The following is a 17,812-nucleotide window of genomic DNA, read 5'->3' on the forward strand; positions in this document are numbered from 1 at the left end:
ATGACAAATTGTGACAGACTAGGAGTCTCCATGAAGTTGAGATAGGAGTCATTGCAAGGGTCTTGATTAGAGTTAAGATGATTTCTCTCTGTTACAGAGAGAGGCCTGGAAAACTTTTAACCCTTGCAGGAGTTTTCTTTTAGAGAGTTTTGATTTCCTCCACAGTCCCCCCTTAGACACAATTGGAGTTCTTTGATTTTTCTCCCACATGCTATCCAGAGACGACCAGGGCTTCCGCCCTAACCATGCCCCAGTGGATGGGACAGAGAGAGAAAGAATCCTGACTCCCAGGGACTCCATGGCCACTGACTGCCCCATCTATCTCAGCCCCCAACCCCCACCTCCACCAGCCCATGGTCAAGGGTTGTCATGTCACAATTTGCTGCTTTGCTGAACTGAGCAGCAGAATGAGAGCCAGGCTCAGGGCTGTGCTGGGAACCAGAGCACAAACCCGCAACCGGCTGTCAGTTCTGTGCCCAGCTTTCACCAGCCAGTTCCCGAGGGCGAGCTCCTCAGGTGCCGTAACAGCCCCACAGACTCTGGGAGGGAGATCGGGGAAGGAAGGACTCAGGGCTGAGGCAGGGGTTTTGGGTGTGGCAGGAGGGTTACGGTGCCAGCTCTGGGGGGGGCTCAGGGCTGGGGCTGGACTGAGAAACGGGCTGAGCTTCCCTCGGGCGGTTCCCAATCGGCGGCGTTACGGGCTAAGGCCGTCCCCTGCCTGCCCTGGTCCCCCAGCACTTCTGGGAGTGGCTGGCATGTGCTGCAACCCTGGGGCTGCGCCCCCCTGCAGCTCCCCTGGCCACAGTGCCCCCTGCCTAGCCACTTAGAGCTGCGGAGCCGGTGTGGGGGCGGGTGGCAGGATAAAGCAGACAGGGAGCCCCCCTCAGCCCTGCGGGACTCCTAGCAGCCTCACAGCACCCAGTTTGGCTGTGGTGGCTGCTGGGAGACGGGGCCCGATGGTGGGAGACTCCTGGCGAATCTGGGAGTTTGGACTTCCCCAGGGAGCGGCTTCCTGCTGCCCGGGCTGGAGGGGACGGCTGATCGGAAACTGCCCAGAGAGGGAGCAGAGCGTGCGCCAGGAGGGGTGGGAATGGCGCAGTCAGCGCGGGCAGTTCCCGGAAGCGCGGGGAGCCCCGACAGAGCCCCCTGGTGTCCCAGCAGGACCCCCGACTGATCCTCCCCGGGATGCTCACAGGGGTAGTTTGATTTCCAGCTGGGGGGGGAGGGGTTGGGTCCAGCCAGACACAGGGGGCTGTGAGCGGGAGGCAAATTCTGCCTGGGCTTGCAGGACTGGCCCCTCTGTGGGGTCACGGCTGGGGCCTGGTGCCAGGTGCCTGTCCTGGGGCTGGGTCTTGCCCAGGGTCCGGGTTTCACTTCTTGTTATTGTGACGGCGCGTTGGGGGTTCCCCGTCTCCTGCACCCCGAAATGGCACAAACAGACTTCACCAGCCGGTGGAATAGAGGAAGTTTATTGCCTCTCCAGGATACAGCACAGCACAGATGTAGTCTGGTCACAGAGCTGGGCTAGGATGCCTCAGGCCCCCTTGAGATGGGGGAGACTGGGCCCCTAAACTCCAGCCCCTTCTCCTAGGCTCTCCTCCATGCTCTCCCACAGTAACTAACTAAATTCCCTTGCAGCCCTGCCCCCCAGTCAGGGCAGCATTCCACCTTCCTTTGTTCCTCTCCATGGGGGGTGTCTGGCCACTGGTTCAACAAGTTTGGCATTACCTCTGCCTAGCGAGGTTTTCCCTGCTGGGTCTTGCTCCAGACAGCAGGGGTCACCACAGCCCAGCAAGTACCCCCACTACGTCACAGTTATCACTCCCATGCACACATGGCCACACCCGTTACTGCAGCACTTTTCCCGTGGAGGACAGGACTCGTCTCCACCGCACATCTCCACACAGATCTCTATTCCTGTGGGTGTGGGGCAGACCCCAGGTCTCCCTGCAATGCAGAGCAGGCACGAGGCCGTCAGTCTAGTGTCCTAACCCCGCCCTGGCTCCGTCCCCCGCTGGCTGCACAGCTTCTGCCTAGGACAGGCCTCTGCCCGCCTGGCGTCCTGCTCCGCAGGGAGAGACCCGGTGCCCAGAGTGTCCACCCGCCGGGCGAGACTCCGCTGCCCTGTCCCTTCCCCTGCAGCGGGACCCTGCTGCTGAGCTTGCACGAGGTGGGAGGGCTGCTGGGCTCGCCGGGTCAGCCCCTGGCCGACCTCACCCGGCACCGCCAAGGAGGTGGGAGCCGTGGGCGCCCTGGGAGAGGAGGGTCACAGTGTCTAGTGGGGAGAGCCCTGCCCGGCCCCCTCTCCTCCCACCTGCACTAGCCGGGCCCCAGCCAGGAGCCCCCCTCCGAAACCCCAGCAATATCCGTGCCCCAGGTGGCCCCGGGACTCATACACGGGGGGGGGGGGGGGGTGTCGTAGCACCCAATCCCACCTACCCCGAACAAGTTCTGTCCGGTTCCAAGAAACTAGCCACAGATCCCTGGTCAATTTACCCTTTGGACCCTACCCACACATCACGCTGGGCCAATCCTTTAGCATCTAACATCTAAAGGTTTATTGCTACAATAAAGAAAAGCATGAGAGTAAGGTTGTTAAAGGATAGTACATTGCATGCACCAAATCTCCCAGTCCTCGATGCAGGCTCTAGCAGAGATGTTACAGCTGCTGGCTTAAAAGTCCTTGTTGCGCATCCTAGGTTCAGGATGGGTTCACAGGTCTTTCCGGCTCTTCGATCCCTGCAGTGCTGCCTCTGGGATGAAGTGCTGAGCTGAGTACCAAGATGGAGTCCACCACATGGCCTATTTATCCCTCCTTCCTGGTCTCTTCTTGGCTGCAGCAGGTCACCTGGCCAGCGGCCTATCACTGTGTTCCCTGCTGGTAGCCCTTAGGCGTCGGTCACCATTCCCAAGGTGTGTCCTTGGCCCATTGAGAGCCATTGTCCCACAGGGCCGCGCTAATTAGCATGTCCATAGGCCGGGCTCTGCCCAGTGCTCAACCACACTCAGAGAGACTTCCAGTCTCCACACAGATCACCGATTCCTGACTCCACACACAGACATTACACAGATCTATGAAGAGCAGATACAGAATCAGAAGAAAGTAACCTTTTGTTTGACCCCTCCCATGACCCCCTTTGTGCCACCTTTGGGGCGAACCCCCCCCCAGTGACCTGGCTGCTCCCCTCACAATCCAATAACGTGACACAGGGTTCCCCCCATCCTGCAGCCCTGTAGCATCAAGAACAGTCTCCACCAGCCAGTAGAACAGGGAGGGTTTATTACTTCTGTGGGACACAGCCCAGCACAGACGTGATGGGGTTTCAGGAGTCAGGGCCAGGATGCCCCAGACCTCTTGGGTTAGGGGGTCCATTGTCACCCCTAGACCCTCAGCCTTCAGTAAAGGCTGTTTCCTTCATGTTCCCCAGCCAGAAACTGACCTTTTTCCCGAAACCTGGTGTTCGTCTCCGCCTCCTTCCCTTTGTCTCTCCTTCTGGGAAGAGCCTTGTTACCTGCTGTGACGGCATGTTGGGGGTCCCCTGTCTCCTGCACCCCGAAATGGCACAAACAGACTCCACCAGCCAGTGGAATTGAGGGTGGTTTATTGCTCCTCCAGGATACAGCATAGCACAGATGTAATCTGGTTACAGGAACTGGGGCTAAGAGGTCTCAGTGCTCCCCTTGAGATAGGGGAGTCCCAGCCCCCCTCCCCAGATCCTTCTCCCCTGCTTTCCAGACAGGAACTAACTAACCCTCTTCCAGCCCTGCCCCCCAGCCAGGGCAGCATTCCACCTCCCTTTGTTCCTCTCCATGGGGGGTGTCTGGCCATACTCGTTTGCATAATGACTCATCCTGTTTTGCTGGGTCGTGGTACCCACGGCAGCCAGTGGGGGTTCCCCCAGAGCCAGCAGCATAGAAACCAGCCAGGTACCCCCACTACGTCACACTTGCCCAGGCTGGGCCTGGGTGTCTGGGCTAAGCCACATGTGGTGAGTCAGTGGGAAGCACACAGCCCAGCGCAGGGGTCCCAGGTTCCAGAGCAGACAGCCCCCCACTACACCACAGCGGGACTGGGAGTAAAATGCAGATCTCTAGTCACCCAGCAATGTAGGGTCAGATGTCAGAAGAATATTTTGTACGTGTGAGCTGAGGTTACAGCAGGAAGAGCCGCCTAGCACTGTGGGAAACACTGCAGTTAGTCTGCCTGGCCAGTCCCAAGTTGTGCTTCAGAGCTCCCAAAGAAGCAAAAAAGAAAGTGCCCAGCCTCTTTACTGCATTCCAGTTCCCTGGCTCCCTGTCACCAGCTAGGGCCAGTGCAGTGAGAAGTTATTTGAAAGCTCTGCTCACACGTACGGTTCTAGGGCTGGGTTTATTCAACATCTTTATTCATGACCTGGATGAGGGGATGGGTTGCACCCTCAGCAAGTTCACAGATGACAAGCCAAGGGGAGAGGCGGATATGGTGGGGGGCTGGGATAGGGTCCAAAGTGACCTAGACACACTGGAGGATGGGGCCAAAAGAAATCTGATGAGGTTCAACAAGGACAAGTGCAAAGTCCTGCCCGCAGGACAGAAGAATCCCAGGCATTGGTACAGGCTGGGGACTGACTCTTTAAGCAGAAGTTCAGCAGAAAAGGCCCTGGGGCTACAGTGGATGAGAAGCTGGATGAGAATCATAGAACCATAGAACTGAAAGAGACCTCAGAAGGTCAAGTCCAGCCCCCTGCTCTAGGCAGGACCAATTCCAACTAAATCAACCTGGCCAGGGCTTTGTCAAGCCGAGACTTAAACACCTCTAGGGATGGAGACTCCACTACTTCCTTAGGTAACCCATTCCAGTGCTTCACCACCCTCCTAGGGAAATAGTTTTGCCTAATATCCAACCTGGACCTCCCCCACCACAACTTGAGACCATTGCTCCTTGTTCTGCCATCCGTCACTACTGAGAACAGCCTCTCGCCAGCCTCTTTGGACCCTCCCTTCAGGAAGTTGAAGGCTGCTCTCAAATCCCCCCTCACTCTTCGCTTCTGCAGACTAAACAGACCCAACTCCCTCAGCCTCTCCTCATAAGTCATATGCTCCAGCCCCCTCATCATTTTGGTTGTCCTCCGCTGGACCCTCTCCAATGCGTCCACATCCTTTTTGTAGTGGGGGGGCCCAGAACTGGACACAATACTCCAGATGTGGCCTCACCAAAGCCAAATAAAGGGGAACAATCACTTCTCTGGATCTGCTGGCAATGCTCCTCTTAATGCAACCTAATATGCCATTAGCCTTCTTGGCTACAAGGGCGCCCTGTTGACTCATCTCCAGCTTCTCATTCACTGTAACCCCCAGGTCCTTTTCTGCAGAACTACTACTTAACCGGTTGGTCCCCAGCCTGTAACTATGCTTGGGATTCTTCCATCTCAAGTGCAGGACTCTCTACACTTGTCCTTGTTGAACCTCATCAGATTTCTTGTGGCCCAATCCTCCAATTTGTCTAAGTCACTCTGGACCCTATCTCTTAACCTCAAGCGTATCTACCCCTCTTCCTAGCTTAGTGTCATCCGCAAACTTGTTGAGGGTGCAATCCATCCCCTCATCCAGGTCATTAATAAAGATATTGAACAAAACCGGTCCTAGAACCGAACCTTGGGGCACTCCGCTAGAAACCGACCACCATCCTGACATCGAGCCGTTGATCACTACCCGCTGGGCCCGGCCTTCTAGCCATCTTTCTATCCATCTTACTGTCCATTTATCCAATTCACAATCCCTTAACTTGCTGGTAAGAATATTGTGGGAGACCGTATCAAAAACTTTGCTAAAGTCACATCCACTGACTTTCCCATGTACACTGAGCCAGTTACCTCATCATAGAAGCTAATCAGATTGGTCAGACACGATTTGCCCTTTGTGAATTCCTGCTGACTATTCCTGATCACTTTCCTCTCGTCCAAGTGTCTCAAAATGGACTCCTTAAGGATCCCTTCCATGATTTTTCCAGGATCCGAAGTAAGACTGACCGGCCTATAGTTCCCGAGGCCAATGGCGTATTGGGGGGCATTAGGAGGAGCATTGCCGACAGATCTAGGGAAGTGATTATTCGCCTTTATTCAGCACTGGTGAGGCCAAATCTGGAGTATTGCAGCCAGAACTGGGCCCCCCTTACAGAAAGGACATGGACGCAACTTCCTGATGGGAGGTTCCAAAGAAGCTGGTGAGAGGCTGTTCTCAGTGGTGGCAGGTGGCAGAACAAGGAGCAATGGTCTCAAGTTGCAGTGTGGCAGGTCTAGCTTGGATATTAGGAAAAACTATTTCCCTAGGTGGGTGGGGAAGCGCTGGGCTGGGTTCCCTAGGGAAGTGCTGGAATCTCCATCCCTAGAGGTTTTAACTTTGACCAAGCCCTGGCTGGGGCGATTGAGTTGTGGTTGGTCCTGCCTTGGGCAGGGGGCTGGACTCGATGACTCCTGCAGGCTCTGCCAGCCCTTGGATTCTGTCATTCTATAAAAGGGTGGAAGTGTTGCCAATTTGTGGCCACTTGGCTGTTGTGTTGAATGTGCGAGGTGAACATGCGTGGGCAATAAAGCAGTTCCATTTACCCCTCCGCTCCTGGCTCCCCTGTTTCCTCTCTATCACAACCCTCCTCCTTTTTCCAAGAGGGAGAGCTGCCTAGAGCTCCCATGCCTGTTTCTTTGCCATTCCTCCCTGTAACGCCCCCAGGCTACCTTGGGCGGCTCAGTTTGTTCTCTTGCTGTTTGGGATGAAACAGTCTCCTGTGAGGCCTGCAACTCCATCACCATCGTGTGCAGCCTGCGAGCCTCCTGGAGAGTCCCCGGTCTCAGAAGCAGCAGTGACAGCAGTGCCCCAGCTCTCACGGCCCTGTCACGAGTCTCGTCAGAGTGACCGGTTTCCCGAGAGCCCAGCTCCTGGACGCAAGTGATCTGTGAGGATTTCTGCCTTTGCTGTTAAAGAAAAGGGACGTTTCTAGCCCTTGTGGCTGTGCAAAAAGCTCCCAGCCGTGATCCCAGTGCTCCCTACAGGCTCCAGAAGCTAAAGGCAAACCCAAAGACCCCACACTGAGTATTTTCTATAATCTCATGATTTGAAAGCCAGTCTCATGATCTCTGGGGATCCTGACTGTAACGGGTGCACCGGCTGGTGAGCGCCCTGCTGCGGCCAAGTGGCTCTGTGCCGGATCCTTGCCTGGTTGTCCAGTTGCCCTCAAAGTCCTGGAACCAGGCCTGACTAGCCCTGTCCATGGTGCTAGTAAGTCTCTGCTTGTGGCTGGTCTTTGGCTTGTGGGTCTGAGTTTCCCCCAGATCTAGGCTCAGCTCACACTGGGAGCTAGCCGTAGTGCTGATCCACCCCCTCCCAGTCAGAGTCTAGATCTGGCTGGGTCAAGCTCCTGAAGGGAACTGGTAGGTCCCAACCCTGCAGGTTCTTTTATACCCCTCTTCTGGGTCCTGATTGGCTGCAGCTGAGACAGCCACTCTGTAGTGTCTGGAGGACCTCTTCTCCGCTCCTCCTGCTGGGATGGGTGCAGCAAGGGCACCAGCCTCCTGGAGGGGGCGTCGGGGCCTAGTCCAGCCCATCCCACTGACTCACAGTTTTTTTTAACATTTAGGATTGACAATACTGTGTGGCTACGTCTACACTGGCATGATTTTCCGAAAATGCTTTTAACGGGAAAAGTTTTCCGTTAAAAGCATTTTCGGAAAAGCACGTCTAGATTGGCAGGACGCTTTTCCGCAAGAGCACTTTTTGCAGAAAAGCGTCCGTGGCCAATCTAGACGCGCTTTTCCACAAAAAAGCCCCGATCACCATTTTCACGATTGGGTCTTTTTTGCGGAAAACCGTTCTGTGCTGTTTACACTGGCCCTCTTGAGCAAATGATTTGTGCAAGAGGGCTTTTGCCCGAACGGGAGCAGCACAGTATTTCCGCAAGAACACTGACGATCTTACATGAGATTGTCAGTGCTCTTGTGGAAATTCAAGCGGCCAGTGTAGACACACCCTGTAAGTATTGAAAGTGCCAGTTTCACTTCTCTTTAAGGTCAGTTTCTTGTCTGATTTGTATTGAGGTAAGACCCCGACAGCCCCAGGACACGACCTTGCCCTCCTAGGATGTTTCCAAAGTTCAGTAGTTTATATCTATATATCTCCTGTGCTTGGTGAATGGCAGAAAAGGGAAGAGAAAGTCACTTACGTCTTTCTACCATTGTCTCACTTGTATTCAGGAGTGAATAGCAAAAGGACTATTCATTGACAGGCCAAGTGCTGCAGGCATCTCGGGGCGGTGGGCAGAGTGGGAAGCTGGGGGGGAGCCCGGCTGGCACCCTGCTCTGCACACACTGGCGCAGAGTCTCTGAGCTGGCTAAGCTGCATCTGGCCCAGGTCTAGGCAGTGGTGGGAAATGGCCAGGGTCTATTGCTCCGTGCTCCCTGGGGCTGCCCGGGGTCCTGAGGCACAGAATCATAGAATCATAGAATTTGACCTTCTCAGCCGGGCCCCCAGAAAAGCTGCTCTATTGCATGTGGCAGTAAGTCAAATACCTTGTAGGAACGTAAGAACATCAGAGCGGCCAGCCTGGGTCAGACCAAAGGTCCATCCAGCGCAGTGTCCTGTCTGCCGGCAGTAGCCAATAGTAGGTGCCCCCCGAGGGAGTGAATGATCAAGTGATCCCTCTCGTCACCTATTCCCAGCCCCTCCCAAACAGAGGCCAGGGACACTATCCCCACCCATCCTGGCAAATAGCCATTGATGGACCGACCTCCAGTTATCTATCTAGCTCTTTTTGAGCCCTGTTAAAGTCCTGGCCTTCGTAACATCCTGTGGCAAGGAGTTCCACAGGCTGACTGTGCAGTGAGTGAAGAAAAACTTTGTTTTAAACCTGCTACCTATTCATTTCATTTGGTGACCCCTAGTTCTTATGTTATGGGAACGAGACAATCACTTTTCCTTCTTCGCTTTCCCCATGGCTGTCATGATCTTACAGACCTCTATCCTAGCCCCCCTTAGTGTCCTCTGTTCCAAGCTGAACAGTCCCCAGTCTTTTTAATCTCTCTTCACATGGAAGGCGTTCCAAAGCCCTCATCATTTTTGTTGCCCTTTTTCCAATGCTAAGCTACCTTTTTTGAGATGAGGTGACCACGTCTACTGTGGATTATAGAGGCAATAAGATATTCTCTCTTATTCTCTATCCCTTTTTCTTGATTCCTAACATGATGTTTGCTTGTTTGAGTGCTGCTGCGCATGGAGTGGATGTTTTCAGAGAACTGTCCACAGCGACTCCAAGATCTCTCTTGAGGGGCAATAGATAATTAAGCCCCCATCATTACTCCAATGCTCTTACCTTTATCATCCAAACTTGCCATCTCATCAAACAAAGATAACCAGCTCATTGGACAGAATCTATTCTCCAGAAAGCCATGATAAGCTTTAATTATATTGCCCGCATTCAGTTCTCTATTGCCTGAGTCATGTACCAGCTGCTCCATGACCTTGCCTGGGACCAGTGTCAGGCTGACAGCCCTATAATAAACAGGGCCATCCCATTTACCCTTTTGAAAAACTGGTGCAACCTCAGCTTTCTTCTCGTCCTCCGGAACCGTCCCTTTGCACCAAGAGGATGGAAAATTAACCTCAGTGTTCAGTGAGCTCTGCAACCTCTCTTCAGCGCTGGAGCCTCCCACACCTGTGCCAGCTGGGCCAGGAGTTGTCCAGAGGGCCGGGCTCCGTGGCCAGGCTGCGTCTGTCTCCTCAGACTGTACCCAGCGATTCTGGCAATGGCAGAGACAGTCGTACGTCTGCAAAGAGCAGTCGCAAGTGGGGACGATGGCCAGGCAGCCCCTGCCAGCCTGGGTACCAACTTCTCATTTCAGCAGGTGCACTGGCTGCTGGGGGTGGCAATGCGCCAAGGAGAGCCAGGGCTTCTCCCCCGTGGAAAGGCAGAGAACACACACGGGCTGCAGTGCTGTGCTAGGGTCATCCAGAGCCTTTCCGCTTGTCGGCCTCTCGCTCCTGCTGCGCCACAGAAGAGCCGTATGCAATCCTGAGGCACAAGCAATGCCTCTTCTCTTGTTCCCGGCCTGGCCTCCTGGATCAGCCACACCCCTCTGGAGCAACATCCCAGCCACGAGATTCATCCTCCCAAGGTGCAATGATGCCAGTTGAGTAAGAATTTCCCTTTGGGATAACCCTCCCAGTTCAACCTGTTTATTGCACACGCCGTGTGGTTGTGTACGCCCTCCTCATTCAACCTGTTTAGTCAGTACCCCCTCCCGGTTCCGCACAGCCCTTGTTCCTGTGCACCATCATCTCAGACAACGAGCAGATGCCTCCAACGCTTTCCCCGTGTGGCTCCTGTTGCAATACGTCACCCCTGCCCAGAGGACGTCCCTGCAGCCTATAACTACCTGAAAAGCACAACTTCCCAAAGTGCTGCCTTGGAAAGCAGCGCTGTGACGGACATTCGCACATTCCCCCGCCCGGGTCCCCCTGCAGGAGGGGCCTTGCCCCGCTGAGCACTGTCTCTGCAGCTCACATTGCCCAGGAAGCGAGAAGGAGGCACCGACCCCGCCCTGTCTCCCGCCCACAGGACAGAGGGTGAGGTGCTGGGGTAGGCTCTGGAGCGGTACCTCGAGGGAGGGGAGGACCCATGAGTCCTGTTCCTTGGGATGGGGCGCTGCCAGGCCTGTGCGCCCAGACTCAGTAATTGCCGCTTGGCAGGTGTGGGCCCGGCCACGCCTCGTGGGAAGCCGCCAAGGGCAGGGGGCTCGGCAGTGAATGAAGACATGTGTGTGTGGGGGAGGAGAGGGGGGCAGCTCAGCTCCAGGGGAGCCAGGTCTCTGCCATGGTCCAGGGGCCGGCGCTGGCTGGGCATCCCCAGAGGTTCACTCCCCTGCAAGGCCAGTGCCCTGTGGCCTCTTGGCTCAGCTGTTTGCCGGATGCCTCAGCCAGCGCACGGTGCCGCCCGGAAACATGAACTCACCTCTGCAGCCTGTTATTACACTTCCACCCGCCCGCCCAGGGCCGTTCCCCGGCTCTCGCAGGGCCCTGCTGCTTCCGTATCTCTCGGGAGGGGCAGTCCCTGGTGCTGCATCTTGTGCAATGTGCCGCCTGGGACTGGAGCACTGGGCTGGCAGGTGGCATATAAGCGGGTGCAGATCGGCGCCGGGCATCTGGCACAGCAGCAGCATGAAGTCAGGCCTCCTCCTCCTCCCGGTGCTCCTCGCCCTCTGGGCTGAGCTGTCGCCTGCCTCTGGGCAGCTCCGTCAAGGTGAGGGCTCCCTGCCCCTCCTCCCAGCCTGGCAGCCAGCGCTTCCCTCCTGCCTGCCCCCCACCGGCTCCTGGCTCCTCCCTCCACAGGCTGCCCCCAGCCCTGCCTGTATCCCCCACGTGTCATGGCCCTTTGCAGCTGGGCAATGGGGTCGGCTGCAAAGGCAGGTGCCTTCCTGTGCTCAGGCAGCCCCAGTTCGGCCACCTGCAGGACATGCTGCCCGGGAGCAGGGAGCTGCCGACCGCTGGTGGCCGCAGGGGAGGGGGAGAGGATTCCTTGGGAGCAGGGAGGCTGCTTGGACCTGCTGGGGGTCTGGGGCAGGAGGGGAGCCCAGGCTGAGGCAGTGCCCCCCCCACACACACAGGTTGGGGCGGACTGGCAGTCGGAGGCTGAGGCACAAGGGCCCTAGTGGGCTGCCTCTGACCCAGGGAGCGGGTCTTGGCGCTGCAGCCAGGTGAACCGTAGCTGGGCTCCAGCCAGAGCCCCAGGGCTGAGCTGCTCTCTGGCCAGGCCCAGGGAGATTGCCCAGGAGCGGGGTCTCCCCTAGGGGAGCCAGGGCAAGAGACTCCCCAGGCTGACAGCTGAGCCCAGGCTGGGGGCGGTCGACTGCTCCCGTCTCCTGGCTGCCCAGACAGCGGCCCAGCCTGGCCATTGCTGGCCTGGCTGCTGGGCTGCAGGCACCCGGCCCAGGGAGATGGACTGTCTGGACGACGGTCCCTGCGCTCCCACAGCTGCCCCCTGCCGCCCCCCCAGCGATCCCCCAGAATCTTCCTCCTCTGCACTGTCCCTGCTCATGGCGTTTGGAGAGCTCTGCCCTGGCTCCTTCCCCAGCCTCTCCGTCCTCTCAGCCTCCCCCTCCCCCTGCCCTGCTATGGGCTCCTTTGCCATTGGGGTGGGGGGGGGCAGCAGGAGGCCAGGGCCCCTCCCAGCCACAGGAAATGTGGGTGCAAGAGGCCACCAAAAATCTATTGGGGCAACAACAAGAGCAACAAGCGCAACTTGCAGGCTCCCCAGGAGCGTGGGGTGGCCGCAGCAAGTTCAGTGCAGGGAGAAGGAACCCAGCAGCCTCCCTTGCCCTGCGCCTGGGCTGGGCCGCCGCTCCCTGAGGAGCAGAGCTGGGATCATGGCACTGTTGCCATAGCGGCGCCTACACACGTTCTCCCGTGGTGAGCACAAGCGCTGGAAGGCTGTGGGAGTGCACAGGCGGTAGCAATGCTCCATGACAATGCGCGGTGGAAGCTGAGCGCGTGGGCGGCCGCCCGGGGAGGTTCGGGGCCGGCCCGGCGGATTAGCAGAGCGCCCACAGAGAGCAGCGTGTGTTTCTAGCGTTCTCACTCGGGCCTGGGCCTCTGGCTGGTGCTCAGGCCGATACTTATTAGTCTGGCAGCCCCTTTAAGACTCGGGTTGCCAGATGGTTTCACAAAAAATACCGAACCGCCCCCCCCAAAAAAATTCTGTTGAGCCCAAAAAAACCAGCAGGAAAAGTCGCTGAGCAAAAAAAAAAAAAAAAGAGGGACCAAGGCCACACTGCAGTTGCAGCCCCTTTAATTCCCAGGCCGCGCTCCCCCCAGGCAGCTCCCCCCTTCCACTGGGCACTCGAGATGGGCCTTGGCAAAGCAGAAACTGCCAGACTGTAAACTGTCCGGGATTTTCATCATTTTTTTACTGGACAGAAGACACAAATATCGGGCTGTCGGGTTCAATACCAGACACCCAGCAGCCCTCTCTGAGACAGTGGGGCCTGAGGGCGGGGCAGCCTGAACGGCAGCACAGCCCGACCCTGGCTCAGGGTGGGCTGGCAAACACAGGTCTCAGCACGAGTGGGGAGGGGGAGGGGGAGACTGCCACCCAGTATGGGAGGGGGCAGGGGGGACACGGGCCCTCCCTACTCCACTGCATCCCAGCCCAGGGCCCAAGCAGTAGCTGCCTTGGCGGCCACTGGGGTCAGCAGGGAATCCTCTCCGAAACACGCTGACACATCAAAGGGCTGTCGGGGCCACATCCTCCGCTCCCTCCCCGCTCCCTCAGTCCGGACCTGGCTCAAGGCGGCAGTGGGCTCACGGGGTCTGCGTAGTCCAAGTTCGGGGAAAGGGAAGAAAGGGTCTTCTCCTCCTCAAGGCCTGGGCCAGTCACCCACCTCGGCCAGATCCTCAGGGTCCTCCTGGCATGAGAGTTCAGGGCAGGCCTCTGCTCCCTCCAGCAGCTGGGGCCCTACTGAAGGGTTCCTCCTCCTCGGGGTCAGTGAGCGGCCAACCCAGCTCACTATAGTGGTGCACATTTGCACATGCCTTGGTGCACATGGCAAAATATATTCCATACATGGCTGGAAAACATTAGAAGGAACATTGTCCTACAACAAGAAATGTTGATGGGGGTGGAGTCAGAAACGGAAACAGGAAGACTGAATTAACGGAGACAAAAAGTCGTATGCTGTGGTTCAAGGGCTGTGTTGAAATCATGCTTGGTAAAAACAGGTGTGGAACCGGAAAATAGTGACCCCAAATTGGTGCATCAGATATTTGACCTAATTGGAGAACAATATAATGAGGAGAATGGGTTATTCTACCTGTCACATAAAAAGTCGTATGTGGATCCTGCAGCTTAGCAGGCCTGGGATGGAAGTTTCTATCCCTGCTGTACCCAGCTTGGCACAGCCTGGGACCCTGCAAGCACAAACAGCAGCTGCAGGTTTTATCAGCTTTAGCCCATGCCTTGAGCTGGGAAACTATTAAGCGGTAAATAAGTTTGACCTCGGCCTCAGCTCATAAGAGCAATAAGAATGGTGTTGAGCCAGTACGTGCACACCCATAAACAACCGTCGTATAACTAGGCTAGAGAGTCCTGTGCCCCATGAGTCTCACCAGGGACCTAGACCTTGGAGGGTGCCCTGGATCCCCTAGCTGGAGCCACATCCACTGAGGCCTGGTGCGAGGGGACTGGAATGGGACTGATGGGGGGGTAAGCATTCCCAAGTGCCTCTTGCTTGCTTTTATGCACTGCTCTGTCTGTGCTTATTGACCTATTACTTTGCAGTAGCTGCGTATCCATCCATAGTGAGATTAATAAAAGCAACAATCCCTAATTGACTCTGTCTTGAAGCAAATCTAAAACCCTGTTGGGCCCTGGCCCTGTGAGTTCACACCGCCCTTCACTCCGTTTGTGTTCTCTAAGAAGGTGAGCATGGCAGCGCCATTTACCCTTGTAGGCAGGTGCCAGCCAAGTGGTGTCCTGACAGGAATCTCTCCGTCATGTGTTGATAACTGTTCGCTTGTGTGTGTGTGTCTGTGTGTGTGTGTGTGTGCTCCTTCTTTGTGCTGCCTCTGCTCTGTGCAGATGGTCAGTACAGCAGACCCTTTGAGAACCACCAAGCACAAGAAGTAGTCTAGCAGCATCATATATAAAGTAGCCCCGGGTCTGTGAGTCTGTGACGCTGAAATGCTGGCTGTTCCCTCTGGGGGGGCACTATTGCCTGAAATGCTGGCTGTTCCCTCTGGGGGGGCACTGTTGCCTGAAATGCTGGCTGTTCTCTCTGGGCAGCCTGTGCTGCATGGGGAGCGCGGGGCCCAAACGGCCACTTGCTCCCCCGCGGTTGCCCTGTTGAGTGGCGCTGAAGTCAGCCGAGCGCCACGGCAGGAGGCGAAGGGGGGCGGGGCGGTGATGTGCAGCGTGACTCCAGGCCCCGCCCCCTTCGCCTCTTGCCGTGGTGCTCGGCTGAGTTCTGCACTGCTGAGCCAGGCTGCCGCGTGGGAGCAAGTGGCGCAAGCAACCAGTTAGGATCTGCGCTCCCCATGCAGCACGGGGAGTGCGGAGCCCAAATGGCCGTTTGGGCTCCATGGTGCCCAAGTGAGAGGCAGGAGGGGGAGGAGAAGAGAGAGAGAGAGAGAGAGAGAGGGAGGCAAGAGGAGGAGAGAGAGAGAGAGAGACCGGAGGCTCAGGAGAGAAGACCGACGTGGAGGAGAGACCTGAAAATCCCGTTTTATGACGGGCTAATTGCCTAGTCTTAGGGATTAACAAATATAAAGGATCAGGAGCTATCGTAGGCAAAACCCACTTCATCAGATGAGTTGGAGTGGAAAACACAGGTAAATATAAAAGCAAAAGCTGTTACCTGTCAATTGTAAGACCCGTATTAGTGAGGCTAATTAAGTGAGCTGGACGTGTCCCATTCATAACTACTTATGTGAAAATGCGAATGTCAAAGGCAGGGGAAATTGGCTTTGTAGTGTGTTAGCCAGTTAATATCTTTATTCAAGCCCAGGTTCTTCAGCGAGTGGTGTGCCGGTGGGCGCTCCACTCAGGTCTCGGTGCGTCCTTGCGCTGGGGATCAGAGAGTTTTGTAGAGCAGTGCCCCTCGCGCCGCGCTTGCACACCTGGCGTCTCGCGCCCCTGCCGTTTGTGGAGTGTGCGTGTGGCGCGAGTCCCGTCTGTTCCTTTTCTACCTGAGGTCCCTGGGGACTCCAAGCAGAGGGGAGGATGGGAGGGTAGTGGAGCACCCACAGGGACACACATCTCGAAGAACCATCGTTACTGCACCTGGTGAGTAACTTCTTCAGCGATTGGTGTCCCTGTGGAAAGAGTTGTGGGGGAGGACACGGTAACAGAGCCCAGCCACCAGGTGTGCAGTGGCACCATCGGGGACAGTGTTCCTGATGGCTTGTAGTCCATCCTTGTGCGGAATGGTGGTGTAGAGCATCTACATCCACGGTGGCCAGGATGGCGTTTTCAGCAAGATCACTGATGCTCTGTAGTATCCTCAGGAAGTCAGTAGTGTGCGAAGACAGCTAGGAGTGCTGGTCGCATAGGAGAGAGTCAACATGTGGGTAGACTGTGTACTTACATACTCAGTAACTGTGCATTCAGTGTAGGTGAGCAATTGGGCAACGATTCCCCTGCCCGCTTTTCTGTTTAAATCGTCCCATATCCTGCCCTGAACGTAGCTGAAGAACGTTTAGTTTAAATGACATAACCCGTGAGAATGGACTTTACCCGGGGTACCGATAGGCCAGAAGAACACACGGCTCTTGCCCACGAGCAGCAAGGTCCCCTTTTAGGCCCATCTCCCACCCTGCAGCTGCACCTTTAAATGACTCCATGAGTTTAGCACGAGGCAGCAGAGTTCCCCTGATGAGTTCCCCTTTCCTCCTAACCCCGCTTTCTTGGCTCTGTAGCTAAGGACATCTGCAATCTCCCTGCGGACTCCGGCCCGTGTTTTACCTACACTCGCAGCTACTTCTACAACCCAGCCAGCAACAGGTGTGAGGAGTTTCTTTATGGCGGCTGCCAGGGCAACGGGAACAGGTTTGACACGATGTACAGGTGTCTCAAGACCTGCGGAAGCTCAGGTAAGACAGCAAAAGCTCAGCTAGTTGGGTCACCAGCTGCCCGGGTCTGAGGGATGCGATTGAAAAGCAGCTGGCCATGGAGGCAAGAATGATGGATTGGCTGCGTCCCAGCAGTGCCTGGAGCAGGCCTGGGGCAGAGAGAGCAGCGGGCCTTGGCTCCCGGTTCCCCTGCAGCAGCTGGAGCCCCAACCACTGGAGCAAGTGTGCTCCAGCTCACCCTGAAGGGCTGACAAGGGCAGGCTCGCCCCAGCCCAGCCTTTCTCACCGGGACCTGCCCCTACCAGGGGCTCAACCTGGTCACCCTCCGGCTGGGGAGCTAATGACAAGAACTGCCCGGCTGGACACGTCTCCAGCCCTGCCCGCTGGCTGCCGCGGGGACTCCCCCTTGTCTCTGGCACAGCGGGGGCGGGGCTCACGGGCAGGTGTGTCCCAGACTCAGACACTGCAGGGTGGGCGGAATGGCCACAGAGCTGCCATGGGCAGAGCTGTCCTGCCCACAGGACGGTTGGGGCGGTTGCACCAGGCTCCGCACTTTGAGGGGCCCCGAACCCTTGTAGGGACAGGGCTGGCCAAGGCACCTGGGCATTTCCCCTCTAGCCCTGGAGCCCAGTTTGCCTCGGCCCAGGGACCCTGCAGCAGTCGCCTTCTGGCCTTATTGATGACGATCCAGGTGTGCAGACGCCCTTGGCGTGACACCGCGTGGAGTGTGTGGGGTCGCTGAGACACACGCAGGGGCCCGTCACCCTGCAGCCCCCCAACCGGGGTCCCCTCAAGTCGCTGGGCTGGTTTCAGTCCACGGCAATGAAAGGGATTGTCAATATCGGGGGAAAACTCCTGGGCTGCGTGTAGACTGGCAGGATTTTCTGGAAATGCTTTTAACGGAAACGTTTTCTGTTAAAAGCATTTTCAGAACAGAGTGTCTAGATTGGCAGGACGCTTTCACACAAAAGCACTTTTTGCGGAAAAGCGTCTGTGCCAATCTAGACGCGCTTGTGCGCAAAAAAGCTCAATGGCCATTTTCATGATCGGGGCTTTTTTTCCGCAAAACAAATCTGAGCTGCCTACACTGACCCTTTTGCGCAAAGGGACTTTTGCCTGAACGGGAGCAGAATAGTATTTCTGCAAGAAGCACTGATTTCAGACAGTAGGAAGTCAGTGCTTTTGCGGAAATTCAACGGCCAGTGTAGACAGCTGGCAAGTTTTTCTG

At 56.6% G+C, this 17,812-nt stretch overlaps 2 protein-coding genes across 3 annotated transcripts in view; one reads left to right on the plus strand and one right to left on the minus strand.

Annotated features, from left to right (window-relative positions):
* Positions 1-17,812, minus strand: part of LOC112546280 (uncharacterized) — a 150,885-nt gene that overhangs the window by 45,810 nt on the left and 87,263 nt on the right. The gene's annotated exons all lie outside the window — the stretch shown is intronic.
* Positions 1-17,812, plus strand: part of LOC102448987 (papilin-like) — a 60,059-nt gene that overhangs the window by 21,612 nt on the left and 20,635 nt on the right. The window contains exons 9-10 of the mRNA XM_075901107.1: positions 10,801-11,263; positions 16,432-16,605. Of these exons, the coding sequence (XP_075757222.1) occupies positions 10,801-11,263; positions 16,432-16,605 (637 nt within the window). The remainder of the gene's footprint in view (positions 1-10,800; positions 11,264-16,431; positions 16,606-17,812) is intronic.

This window comes from Pelodiscus sinensis, chromosome 18 (assembly GCF_049634645.1).
Source record: "Pelodiscus sinensis isolate JC-2024 chromosome 18, ASM4963464v1, whole genome shotgun sequence".
In the NCBI taxonomy this organism is placed as follows: Eukaryota; Metazoa; Chordata; order Testudines; family Trionychidae; genus Pelodiscus; species Pelodiscus sinensis.